Here is an 18,218-nt window from a genome sequence, read left to right on the forward strand (position 1 = left end):
AATATAGTTTCAGCGACAGGCTAAAATGACTGTACCGTGGCTGCATTACGCTTGATTAATGCCATTATCGCTCCCATCTCGGCTCATTTCAAATCAGTGTTTTTATTACCAGAGCATAACCTTACGTTCAGATCTCCGTGAGGCGGAAGTCTATTTAAATCGCATATCTGAGACGCAAACGAAAATGGATGTACTGGGACGTGATTCTAAACTAAGCCAGAAGTGTAGTGAATATCTAAAAATGGAAAAGGAAACAATGAGAGATATCAGAGAAAATGGTCCTCAGAGGAGAACAATTAGGCACAGAGTGAGTGCTAATGAATTTTAGCCTCATCAAAGACCCTCCTCCAGATGGTCTCGTTTTGTGTAATTTTACTCTGGGTAAAAAAGTGATAACAAAATAATAACAAGAACAAATCCCTCACCCCCCACCAACACTGTTTAGGAAAGACCAGAGACAATTAAGTTAATTTTAAATTATTTTTGAAGACAAATTTGTTAGTCATGCAATGAAAGTATACCACATCTGATAAAAAAAAAAAGATTATTTTGTTTTGCTTAAAAATAATACAAATTGTTTTGCTTAAAAATAATACAAATAAAATATACTGGAACATATTAAAGTAGTAAAAATATTATTTTTTGATGCTGATTATTTTTAATTTTTCATAAATGTTAAAAACGTTAATGTTTTGCATTCATATTTGCATATTTTACGCATTTATCAACATATAGCCTGTATAAACTATAGAATATTAACTATAACTATAAGTATAAACTATAATATTAATCTATTATATAGATGCTGTTTATTAACATTTAACAGCATTATCTAGTAAACTGTTTAAAATAATATAGAAATTCACTTTTAAATACCTTTCTAAATGTGCATATTTTATTTGTCTACATACAGCCTGCAATATACGTAAATTATATAAAAATTTCTTTAAATGTATAATTCTAAAATATAATATATACATACTGTATATAGACTTAAATGCCTTTATTATACCATTTTTTAATATATAGAAGTTTCCTTTTCAAAACGCATAAGGCCTGTTTCAGTGAATCTTGCAACTTCTGAGTTACACAATTAGCATGTTATGCGACATCATTTGCTAAACAATTAGCTAACAATTAAAAAGATATTAGCAGTTGAAACAAGGATCATAAAGGCTTCAAAACAAGCCACAGAATCTAGGACCTTTAAAAAAGCTTTACTCTCAATGCAGGAGTACCACTCATATACTTTCCTAATCACCTTGGAGATCAAAAATTTCCAGCTCAGCAGGTCAGTAAGGTGATTTTCTGATTTTCCCATGATTCACTCTGCTCCCGAGCTCCTAAAATGTAGATCTGAACCAGACAAGCCTCGAGCACTGACGCAGTATACACACACACTTACACACTCTCACACACTGTCCCTGACCGGCCAGAAAGGGAGCGTGAGAGATATTCAGGAGTTTTTAATCTCTGCCACAAGGGCGAACGCTGGTGCTTTATGTTTGAAGAGAAATGATAAATGAGGAGCGATCAGGATGACTCACTGAACCTGCTATATATATAAAAAAAAAAAAAAAAGCAGAGATGAATCTAAGAGGAGTTCTTTCTACAGAATGTGACCCCTGCCTCATAGCTGAAAAAAGGCAAAAGTGAGGTTTTCCAGATTGTTCCACTATTGAATGAAACCCAGATATGCACAGGTATTGAATCCAGTCTGATTGCCTTTTCTATAGACTTGATTTTTACTCTACCTGGAATTATATGAAATAAAGAGTAGTACAGCTTCATTCCGGACACCCTTCATGTTGGCAGCAATAGCATAAAATGTGCCACAAGACTAAGGAGAATATGTGATGTGCAGTTTTCTGGCATGTGCGAAAATTCATTCCATTTAGTTCCTTTTCCTCCTCATTTTCAAATCTTGAGGTGAATCTAATGAACACACAGCCTGAAAAAGTAGTCAGGATGCACCATTTGTATACTACAGGAATCATTCAGACAAAATGAAAACCCATTATTTATTCACCCTCATTTCATTCCAAACTTGTATAGTGTTATTTTGGTGTTATCAAGCTTGAAAGATCACTTCAAGCTCTCATTGTACGAGAAGAGCTGCGTAATCTTCAAAATATTAGCTTATTCTGTTTCACATGCAGAAAAAAATAACATTATGCGGTTTTGGAATGATGTGGGAGAAAATAATGACAGAAATCTCATTTTGGGACGCACTGTTTCTTTAAAACGGTCATGGATCTGCATTAGTTCAGCATTTGCTATTCTTAATATTCTATTTTTTCCCCCGTTATTGCAATTTTTATTTGCAGCATAGTAAAGAAAAGAGCAAAAAATGGTTTGGTAGTCATCATAAGCCAGATTTGAAGTCACATTGTTCAAATGAGTAGCACAGTTCTGTGTATAAGAGCATATGTGCTAACTACTAAACCAACTTAACGACACTAGAAAAAAATAATATAACATAGATTTCATTGTATACTACTTTAAAAAAATAACAATAAGAAGTGTGCACTTAAAATAATGAAAAATGGTTGTTTATTCAACATTTTTTAGGCGTCGAATCAACAAGTGATGAAAATGTAGCATCAGTAATTATCTCCAGTTTATTCATCAGTCTAGGGATGGAAGGTCAGAGCACAATGCACTGTGGGATACAGTGTGCTCTGTGGTATACTCCACTCTTTGGCTAATGTAGAAGGTCACCAAGACAAAAAAAAATGCATACAGTACACATTATACATGCTACTGTATATTTAGCAGAAATAAATGTAGCATGTTAGCATGCTAACATATTTACAAATCACAAGGCCAAATGTGAGCACAAACAAAATGAAGCCCTGCAAAAATCCACATTTGACTAGAAGTGGAAATAAAGTCAACTCAAAATGCTTTGGCATAAACGTGTCATGGGCTTCCGAAAAAATCTAATGGATGGCGATCCCAGATGTGGAAGAGGCCTCAGCCGACGATCAGTTGGGCAATTAAGCAGATTTATCTAGCCGTCCTCCCTGTGCTACCTTGCACGTTGATCCTAGCGCGGTTACCATAAATCAGAGCTCGCTTTCGGAGAGGTTGAAAAACGTCATTCTGTGATAAACAGCCCTCTCTAGCACTCCTAATCTGTTCGCTAATTTGTGTTAAAACTCCCATTTCGTCACCAAGGCAGCCCCAGGGAGCATACGAAAAATGTCGAGGGAGATAACGGCTTAGCGAAGATCCCAATGCTAATCAGAGAGCCAGCATGGGCGCCTGGCACAGAGCCAGGCGTTAGCATACCTGCATAACAATATCTCATTGATATGAAGGTTGGCTGAGAAAGCTAATGGCACTTCTGAGCCTCGCAGCTATTGCCAGAAACAATCAGTTGATAAACACGCTCAATGACCTTGCCGTCTGAAAAAGAGTTCCATACAACAATTCCAAATATTCACATAATCAATAAAAAAACACACTTGCTCAATCACACGCCATCTGTGGTTTCTTTGAAGACATGCTTGAGGGAGTAGGAAATTATTCTTTGCCGAGTGTAAGGACAAGGAATGCAGAACAACAGCATCCAGAGCAAAATATAATTAAAAGGAACTGAAAGCATACTACAAACAACAAGAGCCTAAAAATACATACTTGATGAAAAGAGCTGGCACAGGAAAAAATGTCATCTAATGCCACAGAAATGCTCTGGAACCTTGGCCACCATCTGGTAATGGCAGCTGTAGTGAACACTGTACTTGTGCCAATGTACAGGATTTTAATTACACACATTTGGCCAGAAAAAGAGCAGCAAAAGTACTGACCGATAGAGATGCAACATCACATCACACTAGACAGTCATCTCCTTACAGACCAATGCTTGTAAATGGAATGATAAATTGCTGAATTTGTAACGTGTACTGCTATCACACAAGACATATTTCCGGAGCCCTAGAGTTATCTATAGAGAAAATAAAAAGTATATGTTCAGCAGCATTTCCTTCAAAATGTGGTGTACTGCTCACATTGCACCTGCTTTATCTCCAGGAGAAGGAAGTGATGCGCTTTTAAAAAGGAATTGATATTGCAAGGATTTGGAAACTTCCCCTGAGGTTCTCCTGTTCTTCTAAGAAAAATACCCTTATAAGTCTCAACAATCTCACAGATTTGTGCTCTGGTCTACCAATATACTATAAACACTATAAAAGTAACAGATCCAATCCTCAAGACCAAATTACTTGAGACAATATTACCTAAATACTAAGTACTATTTAAGTCAACAATTTTCTCACTTGTGTTTCAACTTTAGGAGTTGACAAAGTCACCGAGCTATGAATGAACAACCTCTGATCAATAAATCTCCTCTCAGACCACACATTTTATGTAGAAAACTTTTTAAATGACTCCATGTACAGAGAGAGTGAGAACAAAGGTGGACATTCCCCAGTCACCCGAACAAAGCCTCAAAGATAGCTTTGATCAACAACTGTGTTTCCTGTTCAAATCTCACACCCCACTGCAGGCACGTCACACAAAACATGTTGTAGTACCCAACATGGCTTCTTATTAATAGCTATTTTGCCATAAGTTCAGCCTAGAGTGTTTCTGATAATCGAGGATCCCTGTGTATCACATTTGAAGCAACAGATGGATGTCAAAACGATCACTTACTGATAGTGAGACTGCAGTCGTAAAAGCTGTAGCCTGGATAGCACCGACATCCCCACTCTACACATTCCCCATTCCCATTACAGAAATTTGGACAACGTAGGGCTGTTGCGATATCCGCCAGCGGTCTAGAAGCTTCTTTAGAACGCTGAGTTCGATTCTCCAACCACTTCCGTTCACATTCGTTCTCCAGGAAGGACACAAGTCCACCCACCCAAAACAAACCATACATCAACTGAAGATCCAGGATGCAGAGATCCACAGCTTCTTCCAAGCGCCGACCCAGCAGACTCTTGCATACTGTGCCTGCGGTTGAGTTCGCCAAGGCCAGCTGGCAGACCTCCAAAGCTTTGGCAGAAGTGAGGCCACTAGGTGTCGGCCAGGAAGGGAGAGCAGCTGGACGGCTGGAAGAGCGGTGGTCATCTGGAAAGAAGTAGGCAAAACTTTCGAGGTCAGCCTGGCTTAGGGCCTGGATGGTATAAATGGGCAAAAAGTCAAGGGTATGTCTTTTAGGCCTTCCACCTGAGCTTGCTAAGGGCACCTTAGATTCGTTCAAAAGAGAAGCATCAACTTTAAACAATGAGTCTAATTCTAACTCCTCTAAAGAAGGAGAGTTCTCTGCCAGACCTTGGGACACTTGAGACTTCAGTTTAACACCTAATTCTGACACTTCAGTCAACGCCTCCCGCTTCTGGACGTTATGGGTGGAGACAGTTTTAACGGTGTACTCGGCAGTGGCATCTTTGAAGGGGAATAGGGATGTGTAATCTGTGTCGTCGTGAGATAAGCAGCGAGAGATGGGAGGCGGGTTTAATAGGTCTTCAGAGGCACGTGCTGAATGCAGGGACAGGCTGTATTCCTTTTGACAAGCACAGAAATTCCACTTTATCTCCTCATCCACGGCAGGTGGCGTGCTGTCAAACAGACTCTCCCCAGGCGCGATCCTGACACGGAGAAATAAAACAAAAATATGACTGTCTCAAATCAGCCTTTGAATTAAGCCCTCAAGCACTGCGTCAAAAGAGGATTTAGAGTTCGAGAAAGGTTAGCCCATTAGATTAGAGACTTTCCTCTGCTTTAATTATATTCGACATTAAAAAAAGCAAATCAAGGTTAAATGCTGATGCAAACTGTAATCTGAAACCGAACTGCTATCCAAGTCTCCTACTTACACCTACTTATTTGGCATCTTTTGGAAGTTCGCAGCTTGTAAATGTGTGACAATTTTTGTACATATATCTGAACATTTTCATAATTCTTACCAGCATTATAGCTCCATATTTCTGACCAGGACCATTAGTTGAATCTTCAGGTATACCTTAGAGAAGGACACTTCAACTCCAGTCCTGTGGGGCAAGTTTAAAACTTACCCTAACCAAACACACCCAAGCAAGCTAATTAAGGTGTTCAGAATTACTTACAAATTACAGAAAGGTAGGTTAAATTGGGATTGGTACTAAAGTCTGCAGGACACTAGCCCTCCAGGACTGGAGTTGAGGATCCTTAGAGGACCTTAGCAGCACATCTCATCACATCTTTTTCTCACAATATATATAACACACATCAAAAACCTCATCATACTAAAAAAAAAAAATACAACAATGATGTTAAAAAAAACATTTCTCACCTCCAGCCCTGAATGAATTCCTCTAGGTTTTTGTCACGGTAGATTGTGCCTGCAGGATGGTAGAGGTCATTGTGGCTGTTCCGGTCAAACAACCCACAAAGGCCTCTGGTGGCATTAAAGTCCTGACTTGGAGCCCTGACGGACAGACTCATTCCCCAGTCACTGACGTCTGCTCGCACAAACGCCCCTGAGGCAAAAACGATCTGAAGGGGTCAAACGGAAATCACATAAAATTCTTACATATTTAATGTTAAACATTAAACCGTCATGCATTAAATCATCAAAATCAGGTAATGTTGACCCTTAAATATGTAAGGCGTTTTTTTTTTTTTTTTTTTTTTAAAAATTTTAAAATCTAAATCTAGAAAGAAAAAAAAAATCTACAAATTAAAAAAAAAAACTTTTATACTTTTATATATTTCTATTATTACTATTATATATATATATATATATTTTTTTTATTTTTTTTGTTTATGGAGGAAAAAAAAATCTGATTGCATTCAACATCTGAGATCATACATAAAAAAACAAAACTAAACTTCATCTTACTCACTGTCTGTCCGTGCATACACTGGGTCTATTCAACATCTGAGATCATTCATCAAATACCTAAACTAAACTTCAGCTTACCCCAACTTCAATCATAAACTAAATGCACATGTTAGTAAAAGATCCCATTTCCCTGCCAGCTGGTTACGAGGACATTAGTGGCAATTTGTCAAGAGTCTACATCAGAATATTACAAATCTAGATAAATTTAGCCATCACAACACACTTTCTCATTCAAACTGTGTCACAATGCAACAATGACAACATCTGCTGCATTGACAGGCCGGTGGTCTGTGGAGACAGAGTGCTTTAAAATCTTTTTGCAGGGGGAAAAAAAGCCTCTTTTCCAAACAGATGAGGTCTGTGTTTACTTTTCAGACAATTTTGCCAAGAAATTGAAACTTGAACTGCATATATTTCACAGAGAGTATGACTGAAATTGCCTGAGTTTGCATGTCAATGTGGTATTATACGGTCTATCGTGTATTCAGTCAAATCTAGTATATTTTACACTATGAGCAGTGTTGGGGAAAGTTACTTTTTAAAGTAATGATTTACAATATTGCATTACTTAGTTACTTTTTCTGGAGAGTAATGCATTAAATTACTTTTGAGATACTTTTTCTCACCTGGGCTGGGCTTGCTTGTTTGTTTTTAATAACAAGACAACCACAAAAGTTATATTTTTGCCAACTGTAAGGGCCATTTCACACAAAAAAGTTAAATTAATAAGCCTCAGGCTGAATTAAGTGCCTCTGCACCTCACTCCCAATTTATCTCAACATGGAGATGTGTGAGTGAATAAATGGGTAAAATTAATTTGTGTTACTTATCTGAAAAAAGTAACTCACATATTTCGTATTAAATTTAAACGTAATACATTACTAGTTACTTGAGAAAGTAACTCTGTGTCTGAAAGTTAACTCTGTGTTACTTGCAATGCTTTACCCAACAATAAATGAGTTGGTGTAACACAATTTTTACTGCAGCATAAAATAGTCTACAAATAAAGCCCCATTTTTAAAACCTATCCATATCAATTCTTAATTGTTAGCTACCACATCACTGGATTGTAACCGTACCGTGACTTTCTTCCCTTGATGCGTCTCGTGGATCTTAATCTGATTGGTTATGGATGGTCCCAATGCCTTGACGGACAAATGCGGGCGTGTTTCTTGCAGCTGCCCATTGCACATGTCAAAGGTCACAAGCTCATTGCCCTCTCGAGCCGCCACTCCGCAGGTACACGCCACAGAGTAATGTCGGCTCCCACAATCCCACTGCCTCGTATGGACCTCGAATACACGTTTTGTGCTCTTATAAAGCAAAAACGTGCCCGTTTGCTGGTTCTCGTAGCGCCTGAGTGGAATAGGGTTATAGTAAGATTACTAAATGTCAATTTTAAAATAAATGAAATGTAATTGCTCAAGATACACAGAAAAAGATATACAGACTGATAGTTATCTTGTTTCTTTTCCGAGTTCTGTTTTGCTGTGGTAAAAGTCATGGTGATTAAAATAAATGAAATTCAGAAACCTTGGTGTGCACTCAATAAACAACCTTTAAAGACTAGACAGCTGAAAACAACCTCTCAGAGAACTACTTGAACTTAATGGCAAAGTGGAGAAGAGGCAGGAAGAAAGAGAACCGTAAGATAAAACAAGAGTGAGAAATTGAGGGAGAGAAACCGAGGCAGTCATTTTCACAGGCCAGTTTCAGTGACCGTGACACTTTGCAGTTATTGCTCTGTGCGGTGGCTTTGCTATAAGCACACATTGCTCAATACATCGCACTATAGTGTGTGTTTAAATCCATATCTATTGTCCATTCAGGCCATGTGTGCTTCTCTACTGCAGGAAATTGTGGCACAGGACCGGCGTCTGTCAAGGACATATCCGCTAATGAGGACAGTTCCCATACACTTCCATGAAGATCCCTCCTTCTGAGCCAAATTCAAAGAGTACAAGTGATAAATCTGCGCCACACAAATCTGAAATCCAAAGTGACCTTTACGTTTCTGCCTCATTACCTGAAAATGTACCATTTGAGCATATGTCATGTAAAAGTCACATAACTTATGTTGAAATAATCACAGGCGATCTAGAACCTTTAAATTGTCCTTTGCAAATGCCAAAGAAAGAAATAAAAAGCTTTCAGTAAATTCTTTGTGCTATTTGGGAATCGAAACTACGTCCTTGGCATTGATCGTTGTTTGCACAACGCTTTACCAGATGAGCTCCAAAAAACAATAACAATGAAAAATAAAATTGTCTGTCAACCTGTACATATTTTACCTGCCATTAAATCAAATTTAAGAGTACAAATGATAGATATGCACCACACAAATCTGAAATCCAAAGTGACCTTTACGTTTGTGCCTTATTACTTGAAAATGTACCATTTGAGCATCTGCCACGTAAAAGTCATTCAACTTAAGTCACACAACCATGCAATTCAGAAGAAATCATATTGTCCATTGAAAATGCCAAAAAAAAGGAATAAAAAGCTTTCAGTATATTTATTGTGGTCCTTGGGATTCGAACCTATGACCTTGCCATTGTTATTGTCACATTATTGCAAAGCTTTACCAGTTGAGCAACAAAAAATAATAATAAAAAAATAAAAATAAATAAGAAAGAAACTTGTCTAAAAATTCTGAAATATTTTACCTGCCATCAAATGTAATGACATGAGGGTCAGTTAGGGAGTAACAGGTTGCTGTTGGAACATCTTGAACTGTGATCTGCATTCAGAAAAAAGAAGTAATTGGTAATGAATCATTCATACTGGCAGCTATTTGCACGGCAAATTTATCTATTACTTACATAGAAAAATTGCTCATATAAAAAGTAGCCAAAACCATCTCAGGGAATCAACTTTCGCAATTTAGATGCCATTGATGGGAATAATAATTGCAGAGCTATGCTGGCTCTTGCCTAATTATAATGCAGGAGAGTATACAGTCTCTTCCCATTATTAAAGGGCATTGAGCGGCTTTCATGTTTACAGACAACACAGATGGTGGTCTTGGGCCGGCAGTGACACGTTATTTAAGAAGACTGGTGGTTTATGTGTGTTTATGTTTCTTTCCTTCTGAATTACCACATTCTTGTCTGTCCTTTCGGTGTTGGCCTTATTAGAGGCTCTTTCTTCCTTTCAGCAGGGGTCAATTATGAGAGCTGTAAGGGCAAGTCACACTATTTTTCAAACCTGGAGAGTTACGAAAAAATCTAACTATTGCTGAACTCTACTAGTCCATACAACAGAGAGAGAGAGAGAGAGAGAGAGAGAGAGAGAGAGAGAGAGAGAGAGAGGGAGAGAGAGAGAGAGAGAGAGAAGAAAATGCTTAAAAAATGTCTGTCAAAAACTCTCACTAAATTTTATATGAGCAGTTTTTTTTTCTATTTATTTTATATCAGATTTTATTGAATTTTTCAACTATTACAAAAAAGGAAAATGCAAAAAAAAATTGTCAAACTGACGCAAAAGATTTTATTTTCTGTTTTGTTTAAAAAAAAAAGGAAAATGCTAAATCAAACCAACTCAAAAGATTTTATATGAGCTGTTTTATTTTCTAATTACTTTATATAATGTTTTCTATTTTTCAAATGCATGAATGAGTGAATAAATAAATAAATAAATAAATAAATAAATAAATAAATAAATAAATAGGAAAAAAGAAAATGCAAATAAAAACAATGATTTTAAAGTTGTTTTATTTTCTATTTTTTCAACCCTGTTTAAAAAAGGGAAAATGCTAAAAAAAAATCCCCATGTTTTTTATATGAAGTTACCTATTTTTCAACACTGTAACACACACACACACACACACACACACACACACACACACACACACACACACACACACACACACACACACACACACACACACAAATAAAATGTTAATACTGTCTCACAATTTTTTTTTTATGGGCTGTTTTATTTTCTGCTTTATTAGAATTAAAAACAATATATAAATAGTAACAGGGTTGCAAATGTAGCCAGAATGAATCTATTATTCTAACTAGTTTAAAAAAAAAAAAAAAAAAAAATTACAGAAGTTAATAAACTTATTTTCCCAAAAATTACTGAACAAAAATATTTGCTTAATAATTTTCTAATTTCGTGTGACCTTTTTTTTTTTTTTTTTTATACTTGGTAACAGTGTTGAATGTTTTACCAATGCAATCATTACAACATAATTTGTTAAAAATACAAATATTTACTAACATCCCACCTTGATGTAGAAATGGTCCAAATGATGCTACTTCTTGGGTTCTCTCTCTCTCTCTCTCTCTCTCTCTCTATATATATATAAACATTTTACTTATTTTAAGTGTTTTAAGTGTGAAAACTGTGGTACCAGTGTTGTTTGCACCCTTAGACTATCATTTACTACTGTAACTTTAAGACTTCTATATGCAAATAACCTTTGCTATGATTGGTTAATGTCAGAGTACCACCACACTAGAGTTCATCAAGGTGGGTCAAATTATTAAAAGAACAAGAACGATTCCCCTTGAAAACATTATCATGTAAATATATTCTAATCTTAAGCACTTCATTGTCCTGAAGGCCCCTGCAAAGAGCACTTATCAAATTACAGATATTAATTAAGTACAAAACCACTCAAGCAACTAATATTAAATTTGAAATGCATGCTTAAGTTTGGCTAACCTTCAGTGCAGGAGGGTTGTAACCTCTCCAGAGGCGAGGGCTGCCTTCGGCGGGCTGAGTGGAGAGGAAGCTGACCCGGTTCCCGTCCCGGGTGAAATCAGTAACAGCACTGAGAGTCACGGTACCCTGAGCACAGACGCCGTTACGACAAGGCTCGGACAGGAGCTCGACCGAGCAGGATGATAAGGCCACGTTTGAAACCTCCACGACTACATCGTCTGAGACATTTTGACAGAGATTATCAGAAGATACATCCTCAAACGAAAGGAAAAATTTTTACCTAAGCTACATAAAGCTTGGGAACAGTTTTTCACAGAAGCGACTGGAGCAATTGAGTTGACAAAAAAAAAAAAAAATTCTGAATATGTATTAAAACCATAAAATAAATATAAGCCAATAAATAATAATAATAATAAAAGATAAAATACATTAATAAAATTCAAATCGTGTGCTCGAGTTGGCAAATAATAATAAACATATGAATTTAAAAACTGTTAAAATATTTTAAAAGTCTGTAAATAAATTAAAAGAATTATATAAAAAAAGCATGTTTAAAAAGGTTATTAATAATAATAATAATAATAATAATAATAATGAAATACTTCCTTCAGAACTGTATTTCACAAAATTGGTAATTAAAAATAAATAAATAAATAAAAACATCTGAAACACTAGCAATTTTTCACCCAAGTGATAAGAGCACTTAAGTTGGCAAATCAAAAAAATATATGGATTTATAACTATGAAACTAATTAAAAATGAATAAATAAATTATTAAACAACAAAAGTAATAAAAATAAATGTAAAGTTAAATAGTTTATGACAGAAATACTTAAAACTTTACTTACCCATACATTCAAAATGTATAATAATACAAATAATGGGGAAAAATAATTAATTAATATTGTCGCCATTGTCAGTGACTCACACACTAACAGACACACACCTGATTCGTGTACGCTGAGAGCAAGAGTCACTTTGCAGCGGCGGTTGTGCTCAAACCCATGGCAGGGAATAGGGACTGTGCTGTGTACGGCCAAAACGTGCTTTTTAGCATCCTCACGGATGTGCAGGACATCTGGAACAAACTGCAGAAAAAGTGTTGGCCGAAGCCAGTGTAAATCAAATACCATCATACAGCTCTGTTAGACATGGGTAATTATGCAACATAATATTTGCAATGCTGCAATGTATATTTAGCCGGTAATTATAGCTTCAGGAGCTGTGCATGACGCATGATCCATCATAATTATGAAGAATTAGATGTAACAGGATTTACCTTAATTCCTGCAAAAAACCCAGCGCTTTCTTTAGATGCCGACTGCAAGCTGGAGGAGTTCAACAGGAAGGTGGACACACTGCAGGAAAACTGTCAATCAAACAAGACTGTCATGAAGGTCATGCTGATTGAGCAAAGAGATAGAAGCTATAGAAATCAATAGAAATCAATAATGCACTTTTATTGTGGGAAATGGTTTATTTATTATTTATTAAGTTAATAATAAATAACTGAAATAATAACTAAAATAAAAACTAATTATTTTGTTATATTTATATTATTTAGTTTTTGTTTATTCATGTATGGAAATGTAATAAAATATTTTATTAAAAAAACAACAAGAACAAAAATAACATTAATTATTAAATATTTAAATCATATCACTGAGTAAAAAAAAAATAATATACAATATATATATATATATAGATGGCAAAAATCAATGTTTTGTTTCATAATGCATCAGTGTATTTGAGAGATCCAACTATAGGAATCAGTAATATTCAATTTAATTGCAAAGAAAACACTTTCTCTTATTACTTTAGTAATAGATAATAATTAATATAATAATTAAAAATATAAATTTGTAATCATTTTATTCATATATGGGAATGTAGCCTTGCTGATACAGCAAAATATCTAATATAAAAAAAAAATAATAAACATAATTAACATTATTATTATTAATAATAATATACAAATTAAATTAATAATTTATTTTTTATAATGAAAAATAACAATACATAATGAACTTATGTATACTTTTATTGTAAGGAACACTTTACTTTTTAGTTTTTTAGTTATTACCTTAATAATAAGTAATTAAAATATAATGTACATTAAATGAATCATTTTATTTTATCCATAATTTACATAATACAAGTAATACAATATACAGGGAACCCTTAGTTACAAAATAAAGATGAGAATTAAATCATAATGCAACAATGTATTTTACAGACTACATCATTACATGGCATTTATAGCCATATATGGCACTGAAACGAACTATGTTTGTTTGAATTTGCTTTCGTGTGTGTATGAAGGATTTTCAGGTGTTTTGCCTGTATATGGGAATTACAGAGAGCACAAGGTGTGCTTGTATGACTGTGTGTGTGTGTGTGTGTGTTTGACTAAGTCCAGCTGTGACATGTTTAAGGGAACCTCACAACCCAAATCAGAATGATGGTGTTCCTAAAACGGGAGCCTCTGTGATCTATGAACACATGGTTTTTTATGACTGCAGGTAGCACAGGACATCTTAAACTCAAACACCCTTCAAATGTCACGTCAAAACGAGCAAATCAGAATCAAACTTCTAGACAAAACTTAATGTTATTTATGGTTTGTGCACATGTGGCTTTGATTTGACCTTTCCTCTTTCTTGACCCAATCTCACTTCAACTGAAACACTTTCTAAACTCACATTAGAGGTCAAAGGGCATCATGACTGAAGACACCCCTCACCAAAGAGCCTTCCCTTTCTTGGTCTGGTGAGAAGAGAGTTTAACTGCTGTCTGGAGCGCGTTATGCCAGAGGAAAAAAATCAAAAGACAATGATAGTGCTTTAAGACTCACCAGATGTGGCCAAAATTCAAACTTCAATGAATCAAAATTCAAACAAATTTTTATTACTCCTGAAAAAATACATAGCTACAGTCAAAAAACAAACAAACAACATTAATTTTAGTTGACTTTATATATTAAACAGTGTTTTAAGATTTCAGAGTCTAGCCAGGTTCCCGTTTACATATTGTTTTTACAAATTATAAAAAATGATAGACTTCATTTAAATTCTCTACCAATTTGAACATTTTTGTACTAATTGTGGTATATCATAGTAAATCATTCTCTGTTTTGTATATATTTGTTTATATCTGTGTATATATATATATATATATATATATAAATGGTGTGCTTCGTACTTCTTATATATTTACAAATTTAGTATATAATTAGTGTATATATATATATATATATATATATATATATATATATTACAAATTTTAGTATATAATTAGTATATATATATATATACAAATTTTAGTATATTGCAATGAAAAATTCTGAAAGATGTGAATACAGTACATTTTCCAAAATGTGCATGAAAACGTATGCTCACTTGTGAAAAAATATTATAATTCGATAGTCACGCACACGTTCAATGCATGCTCTATACAATATGTCTGTCAAAAAAGTCATGTGACTGAATAATTCACTAATCGTTAGCAAACATGACATTTATTAGCACAATTCGTCTGCAGCTGTAATGTTTTCTTGAATATTAAAAAAAAAATAATAATAATAATTTAGAAATTAAATTGACCACCTTAAAGGAAGCATAATTATTGTCTTGACTTCAAACAGAAATGTTGCCTAGAAGCGACAAACAAACCTCCAATCAGAACACGTTATGTATGTTAAATATGCAGATATGCGCTGCAGGATTTTTGACCAATGAGATTTAACTGTGGGTGGGGCTAGCCTAGTCTCAACCTCAGACGTCACGCCCACGGGCCGTTAGCTAAACGTCTAATGCATATGGGACACAAAAGTGGAAACACTTTAGGAGTGTGGAACACGACATCACATAGACTTAATTCTACAATTCGTTACCATTCCACCTGGAAACAAAGATACCGCGGCGCCAAACCTCCTTACGACAGAAGAAAGCCAACGTGTCTACAACTGTGACGTCTAGCCTGTGTTTACAAGCTGTGACGACGAGCGCTTATCAGGATCAACTAAATGCTGGAATTTCAAAAGTATATGTGAAATAGTTCACGGCATAGAATCTTTAAAATATGAGAGTTTTACACACTGGTCTGTTATCGTGGCGACATTTCCACGTCTCAAAATGTGCCGCTGAACGAAATGAACTGTGATTGGTTGTTTAACATGTCGGTCAAACGGCCTCATGGGCGGGACTAAAAAAATTAAACCTTCCAATAATTCTCAATACGCGAGACTAGGGCTAACCAGGCTAAAATGTATTTGCATAACATTGGAAATTTTACAGCAATTTACTAAAAATTGTAGGCCTTTTCATCATTCTCAACAAATCCTAAGCAAAATAAGACTTTTTAAATATCATTTTACATTCAAACGACAGTGTACAATTATCTATTTACCGTTTCTCCCAGTCTGAAGTGAACTCCGTCCATCTCCACCAGTGAGTAGAGTCTCATGGTTGTGTCTCGTCTGATCTCCACTTTCATGGTGTTGGAGGAGTATCTGGCCCACACCACCTGATACCCCACCGGCCACATGGACATCACCCCAGTGAAGGAGCAGCGGAGGTGGACGCTGCTGCCGACCAGCTCTGGGGTCACCACGGGTTTTGATGGCAGTGAGGGGACATTTGCTTTACAGAAAAGAAAAACAAGGTCATGAGATAAAAAAGAAATACATATATGTATTCTATTGTATGTAAAAATGATAGAACTGAAAACTTACCCTTACATACACCGTTAACTTTGGTTTCTCCAGGTGGACACGATTTAGGTGCAAATGGTGAAGCAACTAACAAAACAAAATAAACAACAACAAAATTAAACTTCCTTTTTATAAAAATAAATAAGTTTTTATTAATTAAAAATAAATAATTATCTACATACATAACATTTACACATTCATGCAATTCATTATATACATTTGTCTGCATATTCCTACATTATCAGTTGCTAATTTCTTGTTGCTCAAAATGTATTATATAGTTTTCTGTGCAATAGTCTTACCCCTCAAAACATCTAGTCTTAAATTCATCGTATAAGTCATTAAATGCAAAATGGTTGATCTAGTTGTCATAAACTGTCAAGCACATTTTCTACACATTTCTATTAGAGTTTTTGTAAATTTGTCATGAATTGTGCAGGTGAATCTTGACTTTCACTAATGAAGAGAATGTAAATCAGCTAATGATAAACCAGTTATCTGAAATTGGTCAAAGGTGCATCTCATGAACCTTCAATTGGAAAGCATATATAGACAGAGGACAACACAAGAGTTGCAAATTCTGACAATGGATATTTCCTCTCTGTTGGCCTGGCAAATCAACAGTAGCTCTGTGGCCGATGACATTTCGACCACATCTTCTGCTTTTGGTCAGTTTGAAGCCAGACTCATTCACATATATTACAGTTTTTCTCAGTCGCTTTGATACATTTCTCGAATAATCCTTGACTCCAATTCAAACACGTTGCATTGCAAGCTCAAAATCCTTAGAGATATAATATCTGTGTTAGACGCCAATCTGTGAATCACTCTGTGACTGGCACATATAAGAGCAGGTGTCAATAAAACAGTGTACTCTGGAATGTTCTGATGTAAACTAACATTTTGGATGACATTTACTGTACAGTGCTATGCCATATGCACGCAAAAGTATATGGGAAATTCACTTTTACTAGTGGTCGCCCAAAAAAAAAAACAAACAAGGAAAAGAGGAAAAAGTAGTATATGGGCACAAAAGATGAAATAAAAAGATTAAGTCCTCAGAATTTTTGCTTTTATGACAGTTTGCTTTTACAACTTTTGTTTTTGAGCCATGGGTGTGGCTTATCTACATTCTTTCTTTTAGTCAAGATTCTTGCACAATTTCATAGCCACATTTACAAAAAAGTCTAATAATAATGTGTAAAAAAAAATGTGCTTGGCAAGTTTATGACAACTAGATGAACCTTTTGCCTTCAGTGACTTATACATAACGACTACATAAGACTATTGCCACAGTTTTTTGTTTTGAGCAACATGACATTAGTTCAGGAACTTAAATGACTCCAATAGCCAAAGTTGTAACTGCAAGGGCCTATCCAGTCTTTTTCAGTTTCATTTCTGATGTGACTGACGTAATTTGTGAATCTTGACTCCAATTCCACGTTGCATTTGCAAGGGAAATATTTGATGTAGACGAGAAATCTGACTGATATCAGGAGGTGTAGACAGACTGCACTACAATTCCTACAGTGCTGCATGCAAAAGCAAAATTATGTATAAGGGGTGTTTCCTGTGTTTGCTTTTGTAATTTTGTATTTTTGCATTTGTGCCCTTATTTATTTTCTATATCATAGTGACGTTGTAAGTTTTTTTTTTTTTTTTGGTTTGTTTTTGTTTTGTCAGACCAATAGCAAAGTGTAACTGTGAATCCTATCTACTCTTTTTCAATCAGTATCCCACACAGTAATGTGTAAATTTGTACTTTTGAAATGGATATATGGCATACATAAGAAGTGCAGCTTTCTGGATTTCAATACAGTAACTTTCATCCAAACTGTTGCCATAGTTGACAGCAGGTACTAACAGAGTGCACTATAAATATTGACAATATGACTAAGCATTTTGACTATCTTGTTTGTGAACAATGACTCAAGGACTTTTCATTCTGATGGCACTGATATGTTGACTGACATAAGTACTTACTTTTGAGATAAGAAC

The 18,218-nt window shown here is 35.3% G+C and overlaps 1 protein-coding gene across 1 annotated transcript in view; it reads right to left on the reverse strand.

Annotated features, from left to right (window-relative positions):
• The window catches only part of si:ch211-246m6.5 (von Willebrand factor D and EGF domain-containing protein), a 63,095-nt gene that overhangs the window by 35,300 nt on the left and 9,577 nt on the right, over positions 1–18,218 (reverse strand). The window contains exons 4-12 of the mRNA XM_042749183.1: positions 16,242–16,307; positions 15,917–16,149; positions 12,789–12,878; positions 12,456–12,597; positions 11,510–11,727; positions 9,502–9,575; positions 7,915–8,191; positions 6,284–6,486; positions 4,660–5,600 (exon numbers count right to left, since the gene is read on the reverse strand). Coding sequence (XP_042605117.1) covers positions 4,660–5,600; positions 6,284–6,486; positions 7,915–8,191; positions 9,502–9,575; positions 11,510–11,727; positions 12,456–12,597; positions 12,789–12,878; positions 15,917–16,149; positions 16,242–16,307 — 2,244 coding nt within the window. The remainder of the gene's footprint in view (positions 1–4,659; positions 5,601–6,283; positions 6,487–7,914; positions 8,192–9,501; positions 9,576–11,509; positions 11,728–12,455; positions 12,598–12,788; positions 12,879–15,916; positions 16,150–16,241; positions 16,308–18,218) is intronic.

The sequence above is a fragment of the Cyprinus carpio genome, chromosome B22 (genome assembly GCF_018340385.1).
Source record: "Cyprinus carpio isolate SPL01 chromosome B22, ASM1834038v1, whole genome shotgun sequence".
NCBI classification, from domain to species: Eukaryota; Metazoa; Chordata; class Actinopteri; order Cypriniformes; family Cyprinidae; genus Cyprinus; species Cyprinus carpio.